The sequence below is a fragment of the Scleropages formosus genome, chromosome 3 (genome assembly GCF_900964775.1).
Source record: "Scleropages formosus chromosome 3, fSclFor1.1, whole genome shotgun sequence".
NCBI classification, from domain to species: Eukaryota; Metazoa; Chordata; class Actinopteri; order Osteoglossiformes; family Osteoglossidae; genus Scleropages; species Scleropages formosus.
In genome coordinates this window covers 11,080,174-11,099,112 of record NC_041808.1, presented here as the reverse complement: position 1 = coordinate 11,099,112, position 18,939 = coordinate 11,080,174, and the positions used below count along the sequence as shown (strand labels likewise).

General features: G+C 43.8%; 1 protein-coding gene across 1 annotated transcript; it reads left to right on the top strand.

The window, feature by feature from the left end:
- The first annotated feature begins 832 nt into the window (after positions 1–832).
- Positions 833–18,635, top strand: tnni3k (TNNI3 interacting kinase). The gene is made up of 25 exons (XM_018753608.2): positions 833–872; positions 1,148–1,256; positions 1,754–1,839; positions 2,707–2,804; positions 3,236–3,346; positions 3,754–3,852; positions 3,941–4,079; positions 4,903–5,047; positions 5,141–5,245; positions 5,335–5,429; positions 5,606–5,755; positions 5,975–6,061; positions 6,583–6,639; positions 6,727–6,819; positions 6,905–6,962; positions 7,274–7,468; positions 8,210–8,314; positions 8,760–8,812; positions 8,903–8,955; positions 9,406–9,538; positions 9,744–9,853; positions 15,415–15,474; positions 16,185–16,354; positions 18,241–18,320; positions 18,559–18,635. Exons 1-25 carry the CDS (start codon positions 833–835, stop codon positions 18,633–18,635), a joined length of 2,508 nt encoding a protein of 835 aa, XP_018609124.1.
- The last annotated feature ends 304 nt before the right edge of the window (positions 18,636–18,939 follow it).

Below are 18,939 nucleotides of genomic sequence, written 5' to 3'. Positions count from 1 at the left end.
CTGAAAAACATTTTCTACTCTCAGCACACATTAAAAGAGAAGAATATGACCCATTTATACCTATGACTCAAAAAAAATTCCAACTAACATCAACAACCCCTTGTTCTGAGCGGGGTTGCAGCTAGGCGGCGCCTAACCCGGCAACACAGGGCGCAACGCCGAAGGAAGACGGGGGACACCCTGGATGGGATGCCAGTCCATTGCAAGGCAGTTAGGGGAATGTGAATCTCAAAAATGTCACTCTGACTCAGTGACAGCAGAAACTTTATGTTGCCTGCTTGGGGTGCCTTGAGACAGACTCATGTCCCCTCCCGCTTCGGCCTTGCACCCTTTGTTGCCGGGTAGGCTCCGGCTTGCCACGACCCCATTTGGGACAAGCAGTTGTAGACGGTTGGTTCGTTGGTTGGTTGGTTGGTTGGTTGGTTGGTTGGTAGGTAGGTAGAAATCTAGTTTATTTTAACCCTCCTACAACAAAACAGTCTTCATCACATTTAAGAGTATGAGAGAAATGTCTAGGATATAGTAATATTTGAAAATCTCCAAAGCATGACTAGGGCACCTATTGCGATGGTCATAATCTACAAGTTAAATATAGCCTTGGGTGAGAGTGGCTCAGCTATTCGGGCTGTTGTCGTAACCCACGATACTGCAAGATCAGTTGTCATTGTTGTCGGACATTCCTTTCTGAGGCACCTTATTTTTAGCCCACGGCCAGAATGCCAAGTGTATCATTTGTTTTGCCTCTGTGCAGGAATAAAGCATTGTATTGTGTTACTGTAGTTTGTGTTCTTCGCCACCAAAACGCCAAAAGTGTCAGCAAAGGACAGCCCTGATGGGAAATTATAAATCCAGGCCAACGCAGACATGCACAGGTAATCCATGGGGGACCATTGCGGGAAGGGGGGGGGCTTCATGGGATAGGTGGACGAGGGGCTCCTCCAAAGAGGAAGCAGCTGTTCTTCAACCATTAATTCATGATTTTACTAAAGGAAGAGAGAACTTTGATACAATACTGAAAATTTCTTATAAAGATCAAGTTTTTACTAAAGCAGGAAGAGTAATGCTTGGTGTAATTTTTCATGGACGCTCCAACAAAGACCACAGTGTGTGACGCACTAATAGCGGGTGATTTCCTTCTCTCGTAAAGATGAGTGGAAGAAGAAAGTGAGCGAGTCGTACGCTGTGATAATCGAGAGGCTGGAGGACGATCTGCAGATCAAGGAAAGTGAGCTGAAGGAATTGAAACACGTGTTCAGGTACTGGGACAGTACTCATATTGTACTCAGTTCCGCATCTTGCATATATTCAGTAAGTTTTTTGCAAAATAACTTACTGAATATATGCAAATAAATAAATTCCTGCAGAATAACATTTTTCTCAAGACATGAAGAACTCAAAGGTCTGAGCTCTGGGAAATGAATGTTAACTTTTCTAAACTTTTACACAGAACATGATATATGTCTGTCTAATAATGGATTAAATATTTATTAGTGTTGCATTTATACATAATAGTAGTGTGTTATTGTTTCCGCTGCAATGCATACACAATCCAGATTCATTTGTGAAACAGTATAATAAATCATGAATAATAAAAAGAAAAATATAACCTGGCATGACAAATGAAAAAGCCCAAATGCTAAATCTGTTATCTTTTGATGTGTTTGCAGGTGAAGTGTTAATATGCACTAAAATAGTCAAAGTTGAATTAATACTAATGACTGGTTCCTACCTATTTAATTGCTAAATTTCATAGCTCAGATGAAGCTTTCAACAAAGTGAACTTGAGTTATCGTACAGAAGGTGGATTGTCTTTGCTCCATCTTTGCTGCATATGTGGAGGTACGTGAGGGTCACCTTATTTCTATTTTTCTGCAATCGTTGAAGAAATCCAAGAAAAACACTAAACACCAAGCGAATTTATTGAAGCCTGAACAGTGTAGTGTTTTCCATTTATTTTGATATGAAACGATTATATATACTGTATGTGTAATTTAGGAAGAACATCCAATGCGCTTATGACCTTTGAATTGCAATGCATATTTATATATACACACAGTATATCTAAAAATATATAGCTTGTCTTCTGTCTACTTTCGTGTGAAAGATTAAAAAAGCATAAACTACATAGCATGACTTCATCTAAATCATTGCAATCCAACTGTCTTACGTGCATCAAATGCTCTTCCTAAATTATCGAATCGTTTATGAATTATCAAAATCCTTAGGCTTCCGCGGTTGGTGTCAGCTGACTGGAGGTTTTGTTCCTCTGGATTAAACCGCGTATGGGACATTGGTTCCAACGTTTCACTTCTCTTGTTGGAAGCATCCTCAGGGTGTGACCGCATCTTGTAGAGGTTAAATGTGACAAATCACATTTAACGGATGGTGAAACGTTGGAATCGATGTCCCATACGCGGTTTAATCCAGAAGAACAAAACCTCCAGTCGTTTATGAATTCTGAATTTATGAAAAGTACCTGCATTACCTTTAGTAACTTTTTAATGACCTTGAATAGCCTTTGTCACTATTGCTTACAGCTGTTTCATGACATGATTGCACTTAATTTTATGCAGTCAGGTAAAGAAAGGTACAGTAATTAAATCTGGCTTTGATATGATAAGGAAGGGTTGTTCAGTGGAGCTCTCTTGCATACTGCTGTGGGGGGGTCATTTCCTGTAATAACATTGTGGAATGGCATGGCTACAGGGAACAAGAGCCACATCCGGAGCCTCATGCTGAAAGGACTGCGTCCTTCCCGACTGACGCGCAATGGGTTCACCGCCCTCCACCTGGCCGCGTACAAGGTGGGCCGAGAGTGGGCCGCACACCGGCTCGGACCCTGAATTTGGCAGAATGGTAGAAGGCACACCTGTAATGCTGAGGGAGAAATTATTGCGAGGGATGATCTTTTTACATCTAGGAAAATTTGGACAGAAAATAACTGGAAATGTCCAAAAGCGAGTGCATGTACTGCATGTTGCCAGTGGCAGTGAGTTCTGTTCATTAGCTGTCATCCCTGTTACCAAGGTAGAGTGCATGATGATGTGATGTTGCATTATGGGCTATGAAGTGTTATCAAATAAGCCTGTGATGATGTGTGTTTGCTGGAGGAGGAGTAGAAAAGATAGTTAAAAGAGGATGTCAGAGCCCACCTATATAGTAGAAGAATAGCATGTCTGCGGCTCCTGGAAGCGACAAGCCCCCCGGGGTGAGACAAATGGTGACTGTGCTGCAGGACAACGCAGAGCTGGTGACTGCCCTGCTTCACGGGGGTGCTGACATCCAGCAGGTGGGCTACGGAGCGCTGACTGCCCTGCACATCTCCACGATCGCGGGGCATCACGAGGTGGGTGCTGCCACTCTGTCAGGCTCTCGAAAAGCCACAGTTCGAATATCTGTGAACGTGTGCAAAAGATGCGCTTTAAAAGATTTTTTCCACACACACTGATACCGCTTGTCCCAAGTGGGGTCGCGGCAAACCAGAGCCTAACCCGGCAACACAGAGCGTAAGGCTGAAAGGGGAGGGGACGCACCCAGGACGGGAAACCAGTTCATCGCAAGGCACCCCAAGCGGAACTCGAACCCCAGACCCACCAGAGAGCAGGACCTGGCCAAACCTGCTGCGCCACCGTGCCCCCTAATCAGTATTACTTCATTCAGTCTTTCTTATCAAAAGACTTTGCCATGAAAGCAATGAAATTAGTCCATTTTTAATGGACCAGTTCACCAGTGGAACCTGATACTCTATTCAAGGCCGTGGACATCCTGCTGCAACATGGGGCGTACGTCAACGTTCAGGATGCCGTGTTCTTCACCCCCCTACATATAGCAGCCTACTATGGCCACGAGCAGGTAGGGGCAGTTAACACTCTTCCCTTCTATCGTGGGTCTCTGTCTCATACAGCCAGGTCCCTGAAGCTTCTCCCCCTCATTTCTCCAGGTGACCCGACTGCTGCTGAAGTTCGGGGCCGATGTGAACGCCAGCGGGGAGGTGGGAGACCGACCCCTGCACCTGGCAGCTGCAAAGGGCTTCCTCAGCATTGTCAAACTGTTGATGGAGGGCAGCAACAAAGCTGATGGTGAGAGGTGGTCCTTCTGAGATAGAGGTTTGAAGGCTCTGGGGGTCTGTGAGGGAGGGGTAGCACAGTTGAAGGGTTTACGCCATACTGATCGAAGCCCCACTACTTATAATCTTATTTGTGTATAATTTATGTTATATTTCAACGGGACAGTGTGGGATCAGGATAGCAGGGGACAGCTGCTAGGATAGTGGCTAGTGCTCTTCCCAAAGGTTGGACCCAAAGGTTAGGGGTTTAAATCCGATCCCTGACTGTAGTACCCTTGAGCAAGGTACTTACCCTGAAATTGCTCCAGTAAGGTTACCCAGCTCTATAAATGGGTAAGTAATTCTTAATACCTTAAGCACCTTACAGTGATTGGAGAAAAGTGTTGAGTCAGTGTAAGGCTGACTTCATGAAAATACTTTGTTTCCAAATTTAGAGATTTAAATCTGCAGTCCCATAGAAGATTAACAAAAGGAACAATTTTATTATTGTTTCCTTGTACGGTGTGTTGTAGTGTTACAATGTGATTATTGCATAATGGCTAGAGCTGTGAGCTTGCATTTGGAAAACTCAGGTTCAAATCCCATCTGCTGCTGCAGTTCCCCTGAACATGGTACTTTACTCCAGTGAAAAAATACCCAGCTGTATAAATGGGTAAATCATTGAAAGTTGCTTTGAAGAAAAGTCTCAGATAAATAATTCAACATAAAAGGGAAAAAGGTCATTATGATCCCGATTTTCCGGTCTCCAGCCAGGCTATGGAACACAGGTGTGGTTACGTACATCAGATGTTCCAGAAGCCATCGTCCGATCCCTGTCTCTGTTTCACCCCTTGCAGTGAACGCTCAGGACAACGAGGACCACGTGCCCCTCCACTTCTGTGCACGCTTTGGCCACCACGAGGTGGTGCGTTTTCTCCTGCAGGGAAACTTTGAGGCGCAGCCGCATTCGGTCAACATTTATGGCGACACTCCACTCCACCTGTGAGTATGATCCGGGTTAGGCTCCTCCAGCAGAGAAACACCTGATGAAGTGAATGTGCTGAGAAATCATTTCTCCCATGTTGCCTCTCTCAGGGCTTGCTACAATGGCAAGTTTGACACGGTGAAGGAGCTCATCCAGTTTTCGGGCACTGAGAGCCTGTCTAAAGAGAACATATTTAGTGAGACAGCCTTCCACAGGTATCCCAGCAGCAGTGTGAACCTCATCTGCAATTTTTAAGCCTTCGTGCCTATGCTAGTCAGATGATCATATTTTGTCACTTTTTAAGTGCTTGCACCTATGGAAAAAGCCTGGAAACCGTCAAGTTCCTCCTCAACCAAAATGCCATGAGCATTAATCACCAGGGCAGGGATGGGCACACAGGTAATACGAAAACAGTGTTTGAATGTGTAGTTAAGTGCAGAATTTATACATTGCTGCACGTATAAAAAGTATGCATAAAAGAAAAGATAAAGATGTACACTGATTTTGTGTAAGGGGTTAGGACAGTGTTGATACAGTAGATGCTGCTACATGCGTCCCTTTCTCCCTCCATACAGGACTGCATAGTGCTTGTTTCCACGGACACATCCGACTGGTCCAGTTCCTGCTGGACAGCGGTGCTGATATGAACCTGGTGGCCTGTGATCCGAGTCGGTCCAGTGGTGAGAAGGACGAACAGACATGTCTGATGTGGGCCTATGAGAAAGGTGGGTCTGAACCAGCCTAAGGGAAGGAACACAACTTCATCCCTTGATCCTGCTGAGACTTGGAAGTAAACAAAATGTCAGCGTTACCTGCATGAGTTTTTATTTTGCTAAGAACAGGAGATTTTCCAAAGTGAGAGCTGGGACAATCTCAGAATAGTCGTCTTTCAGAGGTGCTTGTTGGGAATAACCTCTCGCTCTATGTCTGTGTGTCCACTGCAGGTCACGATGCCATTGTCACCCTGTTAAAGCACTATACGCGTCCACAGGAGGAGTCACCCTGCAATGAGTATTCCCAGCCTGGAGGAGGTCAGAAGTCATTTGCCATTCAGTGGTGTGACCAGTGTGTCTTTGAAGTGTGTACATGTCTAGACTGCCATATTGAATGTGTATTAAACATGTGTACATGTGTTTTAAAATCTAACATTTAGGTAGACACAAAAGCTGATCTTAAGAGTGATCTGTATTACTTAGAGAAGAGCAAAAAGGTTATAATTTGTAGCTGTACAAAAAACAGGCTAAAAACTAACTGATTTAAGGCGGCACAGTGGCGCAGCAGGTGACGCTAGTGTCTCGCAGCTCATGGGTGAATCTACGTTGCCCTGAGTGCGTGTATATGTGAGAGACTGAGTGTATGAATGCCCAGCAATGGACTGACATCCTATCCAAGGTGTACCCTGCCTCAAACGCTATGGTTCCATGACCGCTGACCTCGGCAACCTTGTAGTACAAAAGTTGTTATTAATAAACAACGGAAGGAGGGATATTTCAGTTCAAATCAACCCATGATTCGCAAATGCTGTGATCATGTACTACTTTGCATTCCACAGATGGCTCTTATGTCTCTGTACCATCCCCTCTGGGAAAGATCAAAAGCCTGACTAAAGGTAATCGCTGATTAACCACAATGTACCTGTGGACACTATCAATGTGAGTGACTGCCTAGACTCAGTCCAGTTTGTCTCCTCTTCCAGAAAAAGCTGACATCCTGCTGCTCCGAGCCAGCCTCCCATCCCACTTCCACCTGCAGCTCTCTGAGTTGGAGTTCAGCGAGATCATAGGCTCAGGTTCTCTCTGAGGAGATCTCACATTGCTTTCTTCTGCTGGGGAGTCGAGGTGAACTGGGACAACATGGACTCTGTCTTTTTTCAGGGTCCTTTGGAAAAGTCTACAAAGGAAGGTGTCGGAACAAAATAGTGGCAATCAAACGGTAAACAATTTCCATCTGACCAAATAAGTGAAAATTAAGTCTTGAGTTGAGGAAACCTTATTCTGCATGTTGCCATGTAGAATGAGACATGTAGCTCGTAGAATATTTGTCCATTCTACAAAATCAAACATTTGCTAATGGTGGACGGATGGAGTTTCCAGCTGACTTTGGTGTGACTCTACCCACTGAGATCTTGTCCGCTCCGCACATCTCAGGCAACATGTAGAAGTATGTTCCCTCAGCTTTGGAACCTAATGGGTATGGAGACCCCTGTTGCCCCTGCAATCTCACAGCCCTGATGTGGTGACCAGGTACCGTGCCAACACATACTGCTCCAAGTCCGATGTTGACATGTTCTGCCGAGAAGTGTCCATCCTCTGCCAGCTCAACCACCCTTGTGTGATCCAGTTTGTGGGCGCTTGCTTGGATGATCCCAGCCAGTTTGCTATCGTTACCCAGTATGTCTCAGGGGGATCCCTCTTCTCTCTGTTGCATGAGCAGAAAAGGTAAGGAGAACCCTCCCAGCTAGAGGTCATTTCAGGGTAACATTCAGTTGTGTGAGATCTGATGCATCTAATTATAGGGTTTATGATATCATTGCCTTAAAACTGGATTAGACCAAATTTAGCATGACTAATTTTGGTAAAGCCAGATGGGTCATACCTGTGTAGAGAAGTACATTGTGTATCACACAACGCATGACTGCAGTGGATTGCTGGGGCAGGAGGTACAGGAGTAGTTAGTGCTGCTGCCTTTGAATCCTAAGGTTGCTGGTTTGAATCCCACCTACTGCCGCAGTGCCCCTGAATAAGGTATTTACCATAAAGTTGTTCTAGTGAAAAGACTTGTGCTCCCAGTTAAAAATTCTTATATCTAAATTAGGACAGCCCACATATCACAGAGCTGTCGAGGAAGTAAGGAGGTTATTGGCATATTACGTTTTTCTGAAATTGAGGTTTATGGTCTCCTGATGTTCTTTATATGTTGTCATGTATTGTGGTTACACTAATTAGAAGACACTGATAGACAAACTAGAACACTATTTGGCATTTGGACAGATAACATCGTACATCATAAATCAAAGTGAGAGCACACTCTCTAATGTGGCTTTCATTTGAACGCAAGGGCAACATTAAAAGCCTTCAGTTCTGTAGCTCATTCCCCAACATTAAGCTTGATGTGGTGGTCCATGTGGGTTTTTCACTGAGCTATGCAAAGTGTGGCCCTAATGACAGCGCAATGGACAGGATCATCGACCTGCAGTCCAAACTCATTATCGCCATTGACGTGGCCAAAGGCATGGAGTATCTGCATAACCTCACACAACCAATCATTCACCGGGACCTCAACAGGCAAGTATGGCTGTCAGAGCTTTACCTTCACCACCAGCTTTTCCATCATCACCGTACTATCACTTTACTTCTGTTATTTTTCCTATTTTAAGCTATGTCTGGGATCATTTTTATCAAATTATCTCTTTCCCCGAGACTTCCTTATTTCAGTCAGTGAGAGAGAAAGTATGATCTTTTTAAACTGATTGTAAAATCATACTAATAAAATTTGTGATTTGTATCTAGATGAAAACATTGATTTTGGCAGGTGTGTGTTAGTGGCACAATTAATATTCCTTTATTTCAGAACCTTTACATCATTTAGCCAGATACCAGGAATGCTTTGGCATTTACACATTTTTAAAGACAGAAAACATTATTCAGACTTCCTTCCAAAATACCAGACTCCCTTACGAAGTGTAATGTTTCCTTTGAACCAAACCAACCGTAATATTATCTCTGACAGTCACAACATCTTGCTCTATGAAGATGGCCATGCTGTAGTTGCAGACTTTGGAGGTAACTCTCAATTTTGATTACGCTTAGCAAAGTATGTGTATGTGGCTGTTGGTAAGATTACATCATCACCCCATCTTTCCTCCTCTGCAGAATCTCGCTTCCTGATGTCTGTCGATATGGATAACATGACAAAGCAACCTGGGGTTTGTTTGCCTTTTGTTGTATTAGCATAGGAAAGTTTCATTTATTAGTTGAAAGGTATGGTTTCCTCATTAATTTTCAGGCCAGTTTAGACTTGAAGGGACTAATATGCAAACATGGCATATGTGCGATAAATAAGCTTTTACTGTATTTCATTCGGGGAACAGGAAACATTGTTTTTATTTTACTTAATAACAGCTTCTTGTGCCATCTTCTGCTAGACACTACAGGATAGGACAGGATAAGATGGTACTTTGTGAATTTCCCTGCTGGGATTTATAAAGCCATAAACCATACTGCTTCCTCAGTATGTTACGCTCATGCAGGATGGTAATATCCATAGAGGTGAAACCAGGGCATTTGCTGGGTCTCTCAGAGACAGGAGAGCGTAGGAAACGTTTGAGGAAGCGCTATGGTGATGCTGATTGTCATGTCTTGTGGTTGACATCCAGAACTTGCGCTGGATGGCCCCTGAGGTGTTCACTCAGTGCACACGCTACACTGTCAAAGCTGACGTATTCAGTTATGCCCTGTGTCTGTGGGAGCTTCTGACCGGAGAGATCCCCTTTGCCCATCTCAAACCAGGTACCGCTATAATTACCTCCACCCCGATAAAGCACCCACACCCACACCACCCTTTCTGTGCCCTTCATTGCCACCAGCTGTGTAGTCAAACCAGTTAAAATGACACATCACGCTGATTCTTGGAATTTTATTCTACTCTGTTGGCATGAATTGGTCTTAGTTCTCATCAGTGGTCACCTCTGTTCTCTCCCTCTGCTCCGTGCAGCTGCAGCAGCAGCAGACATGGCGTATCACCACATTCGGCCTCCAGTTGGCTACTCCATCCCCAAGCCCATCTCCTCTCTGCTAATGCGAGGCTGGAACGTCTGCCCAGAGGTGGGATGATATCGCATTGCGATCACAGTGTGTGATTTAAGGCCTGAATTATTTATTATCTTAGGTTTACATCACAGCCTGGTAATCCTCCTTGATGCAGACAAGTCACTCATTCCATCTGCCACGAATTTAATTGGCATCGTGTCTTTATTGTCACATACTGGAGTTTTGACAGGTTAATTTCTGGTGTTTCTTTTGTAAGCAAAATACAATATAGTAAAAACACATTGGCATACTGGAAGACAGAGCCAACATTTAAAAATATGCATGTAGTACAGAATAAAATGTGAGTTACATTATGCCTCATATAATACCTTCGTATTATTTTATTCCTAGTATGTTAAAATATCTGTGGACTTTTAAACTATATGAATTTTTTCCTGCCACAGACAGCCTCCTGTAAAGGTCCACCTCCAGCCTGTGCCAGATCTCTTGAATTACAAGTCCCTTAGGGCTTGGTGCTCGTCTGTCAGAAATACGGCACTTAACATTTGACTCTGTATTCAGATTAACTTTCTGAGGTCTACTGTAAGTGGGCCTATCGTATTTTCTTCTCAAGCGCCGTCTTTGGTCTGTCAGTCTTCTCTGGAAGAATGAGGCAGATCTTTCTCTTAGGCGAGCCTTCTCTTGAAGGCACTTGCTGCTCTACCAGTAAAGGCCCCAAGGGAGCTGGGTCCATGCTATTGTTGTTGGAGATGTTCTCCCCTTTGGGAGAGTCAGCAGACACCCGGGAGCTTTCTTGGGCCCCGTCACGATGAGGGCCAGTGATTGGCTCCACTGCTGGAGGAGCTTGCAAGTACAGCGGCTCTGCGATGTCTGCCTGCAGAACCGGAGGGGCTACCTTGTCTTGCGGGCCTTGAAATTGAGGCTGTGTGAAACTGTGCCCAGACAAGCCACCACTTGGGGAACCATCCGGAGCAGTAGTCTGCCTGTTTTCAGTTTTGAAAGAGTTGACAGAGTCCTCCTTGGCTTCATGGAAAATGGGTTTTGGAGATTCTGGATTTACACTTTGCCCCATTTCCTGAATTATCCCAGTGACAGCGTTTTCACCTTGAGGTACACTTTTCAGGTCAAGGTTTTGACTAGGGTACGTGTTTAAGATTACCTGGCCTTCCTCTTCCCCACCGGCTGGAATTTTTTCAGTTTGGTTCATTACAGATTGAAGCTGAGATGAACTTAAAGGAGTTCTCTTCAGTCTCATAGAAGAGCCGTGGTTGAGCTCTGTATCGATATGTTGATCAGTTTCTGTTCCTGCTTTACCATGTTGCTTAAGTAATTCTAAAGGTATTTCGCCTTGTGGGCTCTGTGTTTCTTCTTTTGGTCTAAGTTCTAAACATTCATTTTGATCCTGACTGGTTGATGTTAAAATATCTGATGACAGTGGTATTTTCTCTGTTTCCGCTGAATAGCCTCTGGCTGTATTGGTATCTTCTGTTCCCTGCGACTTGTTTATCTGAAGTTCTTCTGCATCATTCTCCAGAAATGTATTATGCCCCTGTTTGCTTTTCAGGTCAAATGTTAATTTGGGGATCTTCTTTTCATTACTTTCACATTCAACTGGCTCTTCATGTAGAGGCTGCTTTGTAGAATCCTGAATTTTATTCATGTTTTCAGAATTGTTAGGCCTGGATGACTTCACTTGCTGTGTTGACTGGTCATGTGATTTTTCAGTGCTTTGGGTTTGGCTGACTGTCTTTTCTCGAGCAATGTGGCTCTTTGATTTCTTCCTCTTCTTATTCTCTTCTTTTGGCAGGATAACGTTTTCTCTTGTCTCGGAGACAATGGTTTCCTGATCACCTTCTTTCATTTTTTTACTTTTGACAGTCGTTTCTAGGGCTTTCTTCTCCGGGGACAGCTGCATCTTATTATTAGGATGGATCCTGCTTTTCTTAAATGGGTTCAAGTCAATTTTTACTTTCAACAACCTACTTGATTGTCCTTTATCTTTGTGTCTAGTTTTTGGAACCAGCTTAACCCCTTTATCACTTTTAAAAGTCTTTTCACTTCCATTCCATGTCTCTTCATCTTGAAACATTTCCCTTTCATGGTTTTTTACCTTGTTGTGAGACCTCTTTTTTTTGTGGGCATTGACCATGTGCATTTCTGACTGTGTCAAGTTAAAAGTCACATTTTTTTGGATACCAGCTCTTTTTCGCAGATGCTCTCCACTTTGAGCCATCCATCCTTCATGATCATTCAAAAGATTCAAGTTGCTCTCTCTGTAAAGTCTGGACTCTGGGTTGGAAGGTATCCGCATATCCTCTATGTTCTCTTCAGTGTTGATCTCCTCAGTCCTACTACTGTCTTTGCTCACTTCCAATATGTACTTATAAGATTTCTGACAGTGCACACATGTCAATGTGAGACAATCTGGTACCTTAGGCTTGAAACCGTTATTGCCACTGTGACTTTCGTTGGCTCTCCTGTCCTTTTCCAATTGGGTCTGAATGTGCTTTTGATAGGGGGACAAGTTGCTTCTGTGATCCTGAGGTCGCTCAGGTCCATTTGCTCTATCCAGGTGATGGGATTTGAGTAATGACTCTCCTTGACTACTTGAGGGGTGCTGCAGAGTTTTTGAACTCTGATAATGGCTTTGAACTCTGAAATCTGAAAAAAATAATAATGCTATCAGATCCAGAGACACAGTATTACTTTAAGGAAACAATGTTACTCTGTTGTAGCAAGAAGAACATTGTACTGTTACCTGCACTTGCTTTCAGTTGCGGTTGTGCTGTAGTTCTCCTGTTTTCCTCCATCGCAGTGAGCCTACTGCGAGTGTAAAGTTCTCTTTGACTGGGAATGTCCAAGAAAATAGCTCTGCTCACATCAGCTTCACTGCCAGATTTCATACTCACTGGGGCTGAACCCAGCGAGCTGCACTGGTGGCAGGAAAAGTGGCGCTCAGGCCTGGAGACCCTTGCGTTGCCCAGGCCCCTGTCTCCCAGATTGGCCCTGGGTTTTGCCTGCTCTTTGCTGTTTGGGAACATCAGTTTCGTCTCATGTTCTGGGTGAGTGATGGTCAAAATCTGAACGTCGCTGTTGCCGGAGAAGCTGCAGCGAGGAGATCCCCGATTCTGAATTTCCTCCTGTTCCTCATCGCAGTTCCAGCCCCTCCAGTGTCTCAGGCTCTTGTTCAGCCGTGGTTTGGAGTAAATGATGTAAATGATGGTCACGGATAGTCCCACACCCCCTGTAATTCATTAATTTGGGTGGGTCACTTTATTAATGATTGTTGTACATTGTTTGTAACACTTTATCATACCTGAGCAATTTTTCAATAACAATTCTTAGCATTAAATTTACATAAGAACAATTTTTATTTTTTTATTTTGTGTGTTCTATACAGATTGTTCTTGTAAAACTTCCAGGGCTGCTGTCTTCACCTCTTCCAGCAGTTTAATTTCTTATGTTGAACTCGCAAATACTGGTAAAAAATGTTGGTATCTTGTAGGAAAAACTCATTGTTAGTCAGCAACCAGGAATTATTATTATAATTGATCATAACAAATCCTCCTTCTCAGTACACCATAAAGTATAATTGAATTATCATCATAGGAACTTACCAAAAAAGAAGAAACAGGCAGCCAAGGAGATGTCCCTGGCGTAGTGTTTTGCACTAATACTGTTTTCAGCCTTCACAAGCACTGTGATATTCTGGTTAGGTGGCACACAGTTGGCCTCTGTGAGCTGCAGGACAGTCTGCACGGCTGGGTTGGCGGTGCTCAGACAGACCATCTGCCTGCCATTGTACAATACTTTGTCTGGGGCCTGAATGTAGCTACTGAGGAAGGTGGAAAGCTCATGCAGCTCACATGTGCAGTTCCACTCGTTCAGGTCCAGGTTGAGGGCTGACAGCCAGGACAGATAAGAGAAGGCATCTGGTGCACTGCGCAAGTTGTTCCTCGACAGATCCAGATTGCGTAGTCGAGGTAGTCGGTAGAAGCTACCCTTTGCCAAGGATTCAATGAGATTGTCAGACAGATCCAAGGTCTCCAGGTTCTCCAGGTTAGCAGATTGAAAAGTGTCAGAGGTCAGCCTGCTAATGAGGTTTCCTTCCAGATGTAACACCAGGAGGCTTTGTAAACCCTTGAACCAGATGCCATTAATATCTTGGATTGCATTGTTGCCCAGCTGCAAAATCTCCAAATTCTGAAGTTGCGTGAAGGTGGAGTTAAGGATGGAAAAGCTAGTAATGTGGTTGTGATCTAACTGTAGAGTCCTGAGGAGAGTTAGGTTATTGAAGGCATTCTCCATGATTTTAGAGATGATGTTACCGCTGAGCCCCAGAACAGTGATGTTTGAGAGGCTGGATAACGTGCTGTTGTCTATCAGTTGTATCAGTCCGTCCGTGAGCATTAAGACCTTGGTGGTGTTGGGAACCTCTGGAAACATCAGAATGCTAATGATTACACAACTGCTGAAACATGAGAAGGCCTACATTTTCACGTCTTTACTGCGGGTGTGTGGATGCTCACCGATGACGCTGGAGAGCTTGTGGCAGATAATGGCATCCTCTGAACACACCATGCATGAGGCGGGGCAGGAAATGTTCAAGTGTGCATGCGTCAGTATCAGCAATACAATGAGAACACCTGAGGTTTGCAAAGAAATGTACAGACAGAAGGTTAGCCTATGGATACGACCACTTCCATCCACTCGACTGTAAAAAAAAAAAGTCTTTCACGTTTAACTGCAGTGTTTCTGTGAGAGTATTTTTTAAGGACTTATTGCCATGAAAATAAAAAATTATTACACTGTATGTTTACCAGTACTGTTCTGATGTGACTGTTGTAACTGATTACTGTCTGCTGTACAACGTAATGATACTTTTTACTGGCAGTAAAACACAATCTCTACATGTGCACTCTTGTTTACTAGACCTGGTCGATGTAAGTGCATGTCAGCTGGCACTGATGAGAACTCACTTTTCATGGTTTGTTATTGAGAAGGTGGCATGCTGGAGTGCTTTTTCTTCCACATCAACAGGAGCTGCCTTTGCTCTTTTCCTTCTGAAGCAGCATGCATCATCACTCTCCGTCCTGGCGATATTCCACATGTGGTGTCCTGTGGTGTGAACAAGAGCATAGGTTTCAAAGGTTAACCAAAAACATTCTGTTGTGTTTACTTGCTGATCGGGGGCTTTGTTTTGATCTCATTGTTGAAATTTAGGAGGAATTATGGATGGTTATACCTGATGGTAGAGTATTTAGCTCTAGATTTCAAGGTTACCTACCCAGCAGTAAAATATAGAATTCTGACTTAAATGATAATGTAAAAGTATCTATTAAATAGAGCATTTACTCTGAACTACACACACACAATGTCTACAAGCACTTATCCTGGCTAACAGGACCCTAACCCAGCAACACAGGGCGCAAGGCTGGAGGGTGAGGGGATACACCCCAGACAGGACACCAGTCTGCCGTAAGGCACCCCAAGCAGGGCTCAAACCCCAGACCTGCCATACAGCAGGCTCCACCCAAACCTGCTGCACCACCACGCCTCCACCACTCGCTGAACTACTCCTGAGCTAAACTCTAATTGCCAAGCTTTTCTTACAGGAGAGACCTGAGTTCTCAGAAGTTGTTGCCAAGCTTGAAGAATGCCTTTGCAATGCAGAGGTAAGGGCATTTTGCTTAGATACCTCTGATGGTGCCTTGTTAATCGACTTTAAGTAAAACCCTAGAGTATTTGAGGATTACTGTAAAAGTTTTGAGCCTCACTGTACTACATGTGTCCTATGTGTACTGTAGCTGTGGGGAGATCAAGGTCAATGCATTTTGACTTTCCTGTAATAGTAGTAAGGACCAGATTCTGTTTAGTCCTTCAGTTGTCATACCCACTGATCTGACCCATGTATTTTGATGGTGGCTACAATTGGTATTTCTTCAACTATGCAACAAAGATGGTCCATTGAATTTTATGCAAAGCTTGGGAGGGGTGGTCAAGCTTTTAGAGACAATGATTACATGTAGAGTCTCAACATTTTTCAAATCAGCTCGGGTATTTTAAATGGAGTACACACACACACACACATTTTCAGAACCGCTTGTCCCATACGGGGTCACGGGGAACTGGAGCCAACCCGGTAACACAGGGCGTAAGGCCGGAGGGGGAGGGGACACACCCAGGACGGGACGCCAGTCCGTCGCAGGGCACCCCAAGCGGGACTCGAACCCCAGACCCACCGGAGAGCAGGACTGTGGTCCAACCCACTGCGCCACCGCACCCCCTTAAATGGAGTATTACTGTGAAAAGCATCTTGTTATTTTTGTATGTAATTGATGACTGTTTTTAAGAAACACCTTCATATCTGACTTGCTCCTGACAGCTGATGTCCCCAGCATCCAGCAACAGCAGTGGTTCCCTCTCCCCATCGGCTTCTTCCGACTGCCTGGTTGCACGGGGAGGACCAGGCCGCAGTCATGTGGCTGCACTGCGATCTCGATTTGAGTTGGAGTACGCCCTCAATGCTCGGGCCTACGCTGTGTGGTCTCAGAGGTAGGGGGGATTCTGCCAGAACAGGGTTGTCATCAGTGCCTGGGTTCCAAGCCAAGGGTTTCTGATTCACCTTAACTTAATGACTAAATGCTTATTAAAACACAGTGACTTCCTTGCTTGCATCATAATAATCATACATTTGCAGTCATTTCATGTCGTCTTCGGACTATTTTTGTTGTTTCCAGGTTAATTTGCCTAATGATGTGCATGAATGCTTTTCTGAATTTACATTTACATTTATTCATTTAGCAGACGCTTTTCTGGAAGGAAATGTTCAAGAACTTGCTGGATGAACCTGGGAAACAGAAAACAATATAAAGGCAGATATTAAAAAGGATTAATGGAAATGCCAAGTTTGGACCTGCCCCAATAAAGCACACCTCAACACTTGGACCAATGAACCAGTCCCTTGTTTGCCAAACTTTGCATCCAGGGAGCTCAAACTCTTCCATCAATGCAGAACTGTACCTATGTTGCCAAGCAACAGAGAGGAACAAATGCTTACAGAGCACATGTAACAAATGATGTATGATGATCTGTTGACCGCCTCCCCTGGTTTCTGATTCTCTGTGTACGCAGAGTGTTTATGTGCTGAGGCAGCAGGAGGGTATTGACACCAGTTGCTATGCACGTAGTAATGCCAGTGCCAAGAAACCAAGTGGCTGAAGAAGGGGACATGTGGTGAAGGTCTAGGGTTTCCATTCTGAGCAAAAGCTCTCAGAAAGATGTCACCCTTCATCCCCTTCTCTGCCACCTGGTGGGAGAGACAGATGTTTGAGGAGAAGGTATATAAGTCAAAGGGAGCATGCAGCTTCCACCAGAGTTGCGCGTGAAACATGCCAATGCATACATACTTAGTGGTAACGCCAGTGCCCAGAAAGTAAGTGCTGAGAATCACACAATTATGTTCAGTTCAGAAAGATCAAGAAATACATCCAAGTAAACTGGTGTGGGATGTAGTAAATCCAGGTAAAGATTAACAAACTTATTAGAGTTAGAGTTTGTGTCTGCTTTTGGCTGATAGGAGATTCACTCCTTTCGGTCTTTTCTTGTCACTAGACCAACAGAACTTTTTTCCATCATAAGTGCACTGTAGAATATACAGATTGAATAATTTAATTTTCACTGAGTGAATTTATAAATTAAAACTCACAGCAGTCAGGATAGCTTTACAATGTTGTTATGTCTCTCTGTATGAATACAATAAAACTGATGTAAAGTCACATTTTCAAACTCCATGAAGGAAATAGAGACTAAAGAGATGTGCTTCAATGTATTCACATTTTTATTTTTCAGATAAGTTTAAAATGCTGTTACAGTGTATAAACGGGTTTTGCAGACAGGAGTGACTGTCTTTGTCACGTTAAGATGAGCAGAAAGAAGTCGTCCCAGAAGGTACACCAGACCTACCTTAGAGTATGCTTCAATGGATCAGTTACTTCGTTCACTTGCAAAGCTGCAAGTTATACTTCCCGTCCACAAAGATTGCTGCAACCTTGGCTGTTTTTCAGATCTTTCTCAAGCGGTCCAGTTGCTCTCCTGGTCACTGTTAACAAAAACTACTTTGGACCTCGGCAAGAACAGGCTGTGTGTATACCTAGTATAAGGTTACCAAGCATGCTCAGTGTAGGGGTCCGTTACCTGAGACCATGGATACGCGGACGTTGTAGTTGACCTCTGTTGTGGCTGACTGGCAGTCAGGCCAAGATTCGTGTGCAGCTCACCCAACTCCTCATCTATTAATCATGCAAGCTAAGGGAACAGAATACCATAACAATTCCCTATTGGCAGTCTGTACAACACACATTTTAGATGGGGAAAAATAAACCATAAGGCCATATATCAGCAACTGTGTGCTTCTGAAAAATTGTCCTCCTGTCTTCCAGTGCTGAACGTCGTTCCTCCCAAGGCCTGTCTTTGGATGAGTTGAGGAGGAACATGCAGTATCCACCCATTGACAGAAACGGTGTGTTTTTCCATTTATGACAGTATGGTTATAAATCTGTGACCTTCTGCTACTCATCAGGAAATATGATATAAGTTGCTTTAGCCTGGTCAAGGTTGCTCTATAATAAAACTCAGGGAGCAAGACTTGATGATAATATTGCGGGATGTGGTACAAACATTCATGTTTGAGATTCAGTGCCAGCTTATTTATTGTCAGTCACAAGTTTAGGAGGCTGTTTATTTTTTTTTCTCCAAAGGGTATGTTTCGGATCCCATGAGCACAATGCGCTTCCACTCCTGCAGCAACAATGGCAGCTTCGAGGACAGCAACTGACAGCCTGCCAACCTAGAGTGCTGGGAAATGGCTCAAAAAAAGTGCCTACAGAAAAGTTTAAGCCACTATAAAATCTGGCATAGTACAGAACATACTAGTCATAAAGCAACAAGCTGAAATACAATGCTTAACTTACTCATCATCCCATCTGAAGGTATGGTGATATTTTTTAAAAGATACCATTACAGGGAAAATGAAAAACATGTTAAGCAGTGTAACTCCAGTTTTCTACGTTGTTTTATTGTGAAGCTGTCCATTGAAATAGATTTAAGATGCTATTACAATGTTTTACAGTGATTTTCTT

Bases quoted from the DNA above. Each gene is read 5' to 3' on its own strand.
- tnni3k (XM_018753608.2), top strand. From the start codon at position 833: ATGGGAAATTATAAATCCAGGCCAACGCAGACATGCACAG. The intron at 2,805-3,235 runs GTGGGCCGAGAG...ACTGTGCTGCAG, and splicing joins TCCACCTGGCCGCGTACAAG to GACAACGCAGAGCTGGTGAC. The intron at 6,062-6,582 runs GTCAGAAGTCAT...TGCATTCCACAG, and splicing joins GTATTCCCAGCCTGGAGGAG to ATGGCTCTTATGTCTCTGTA.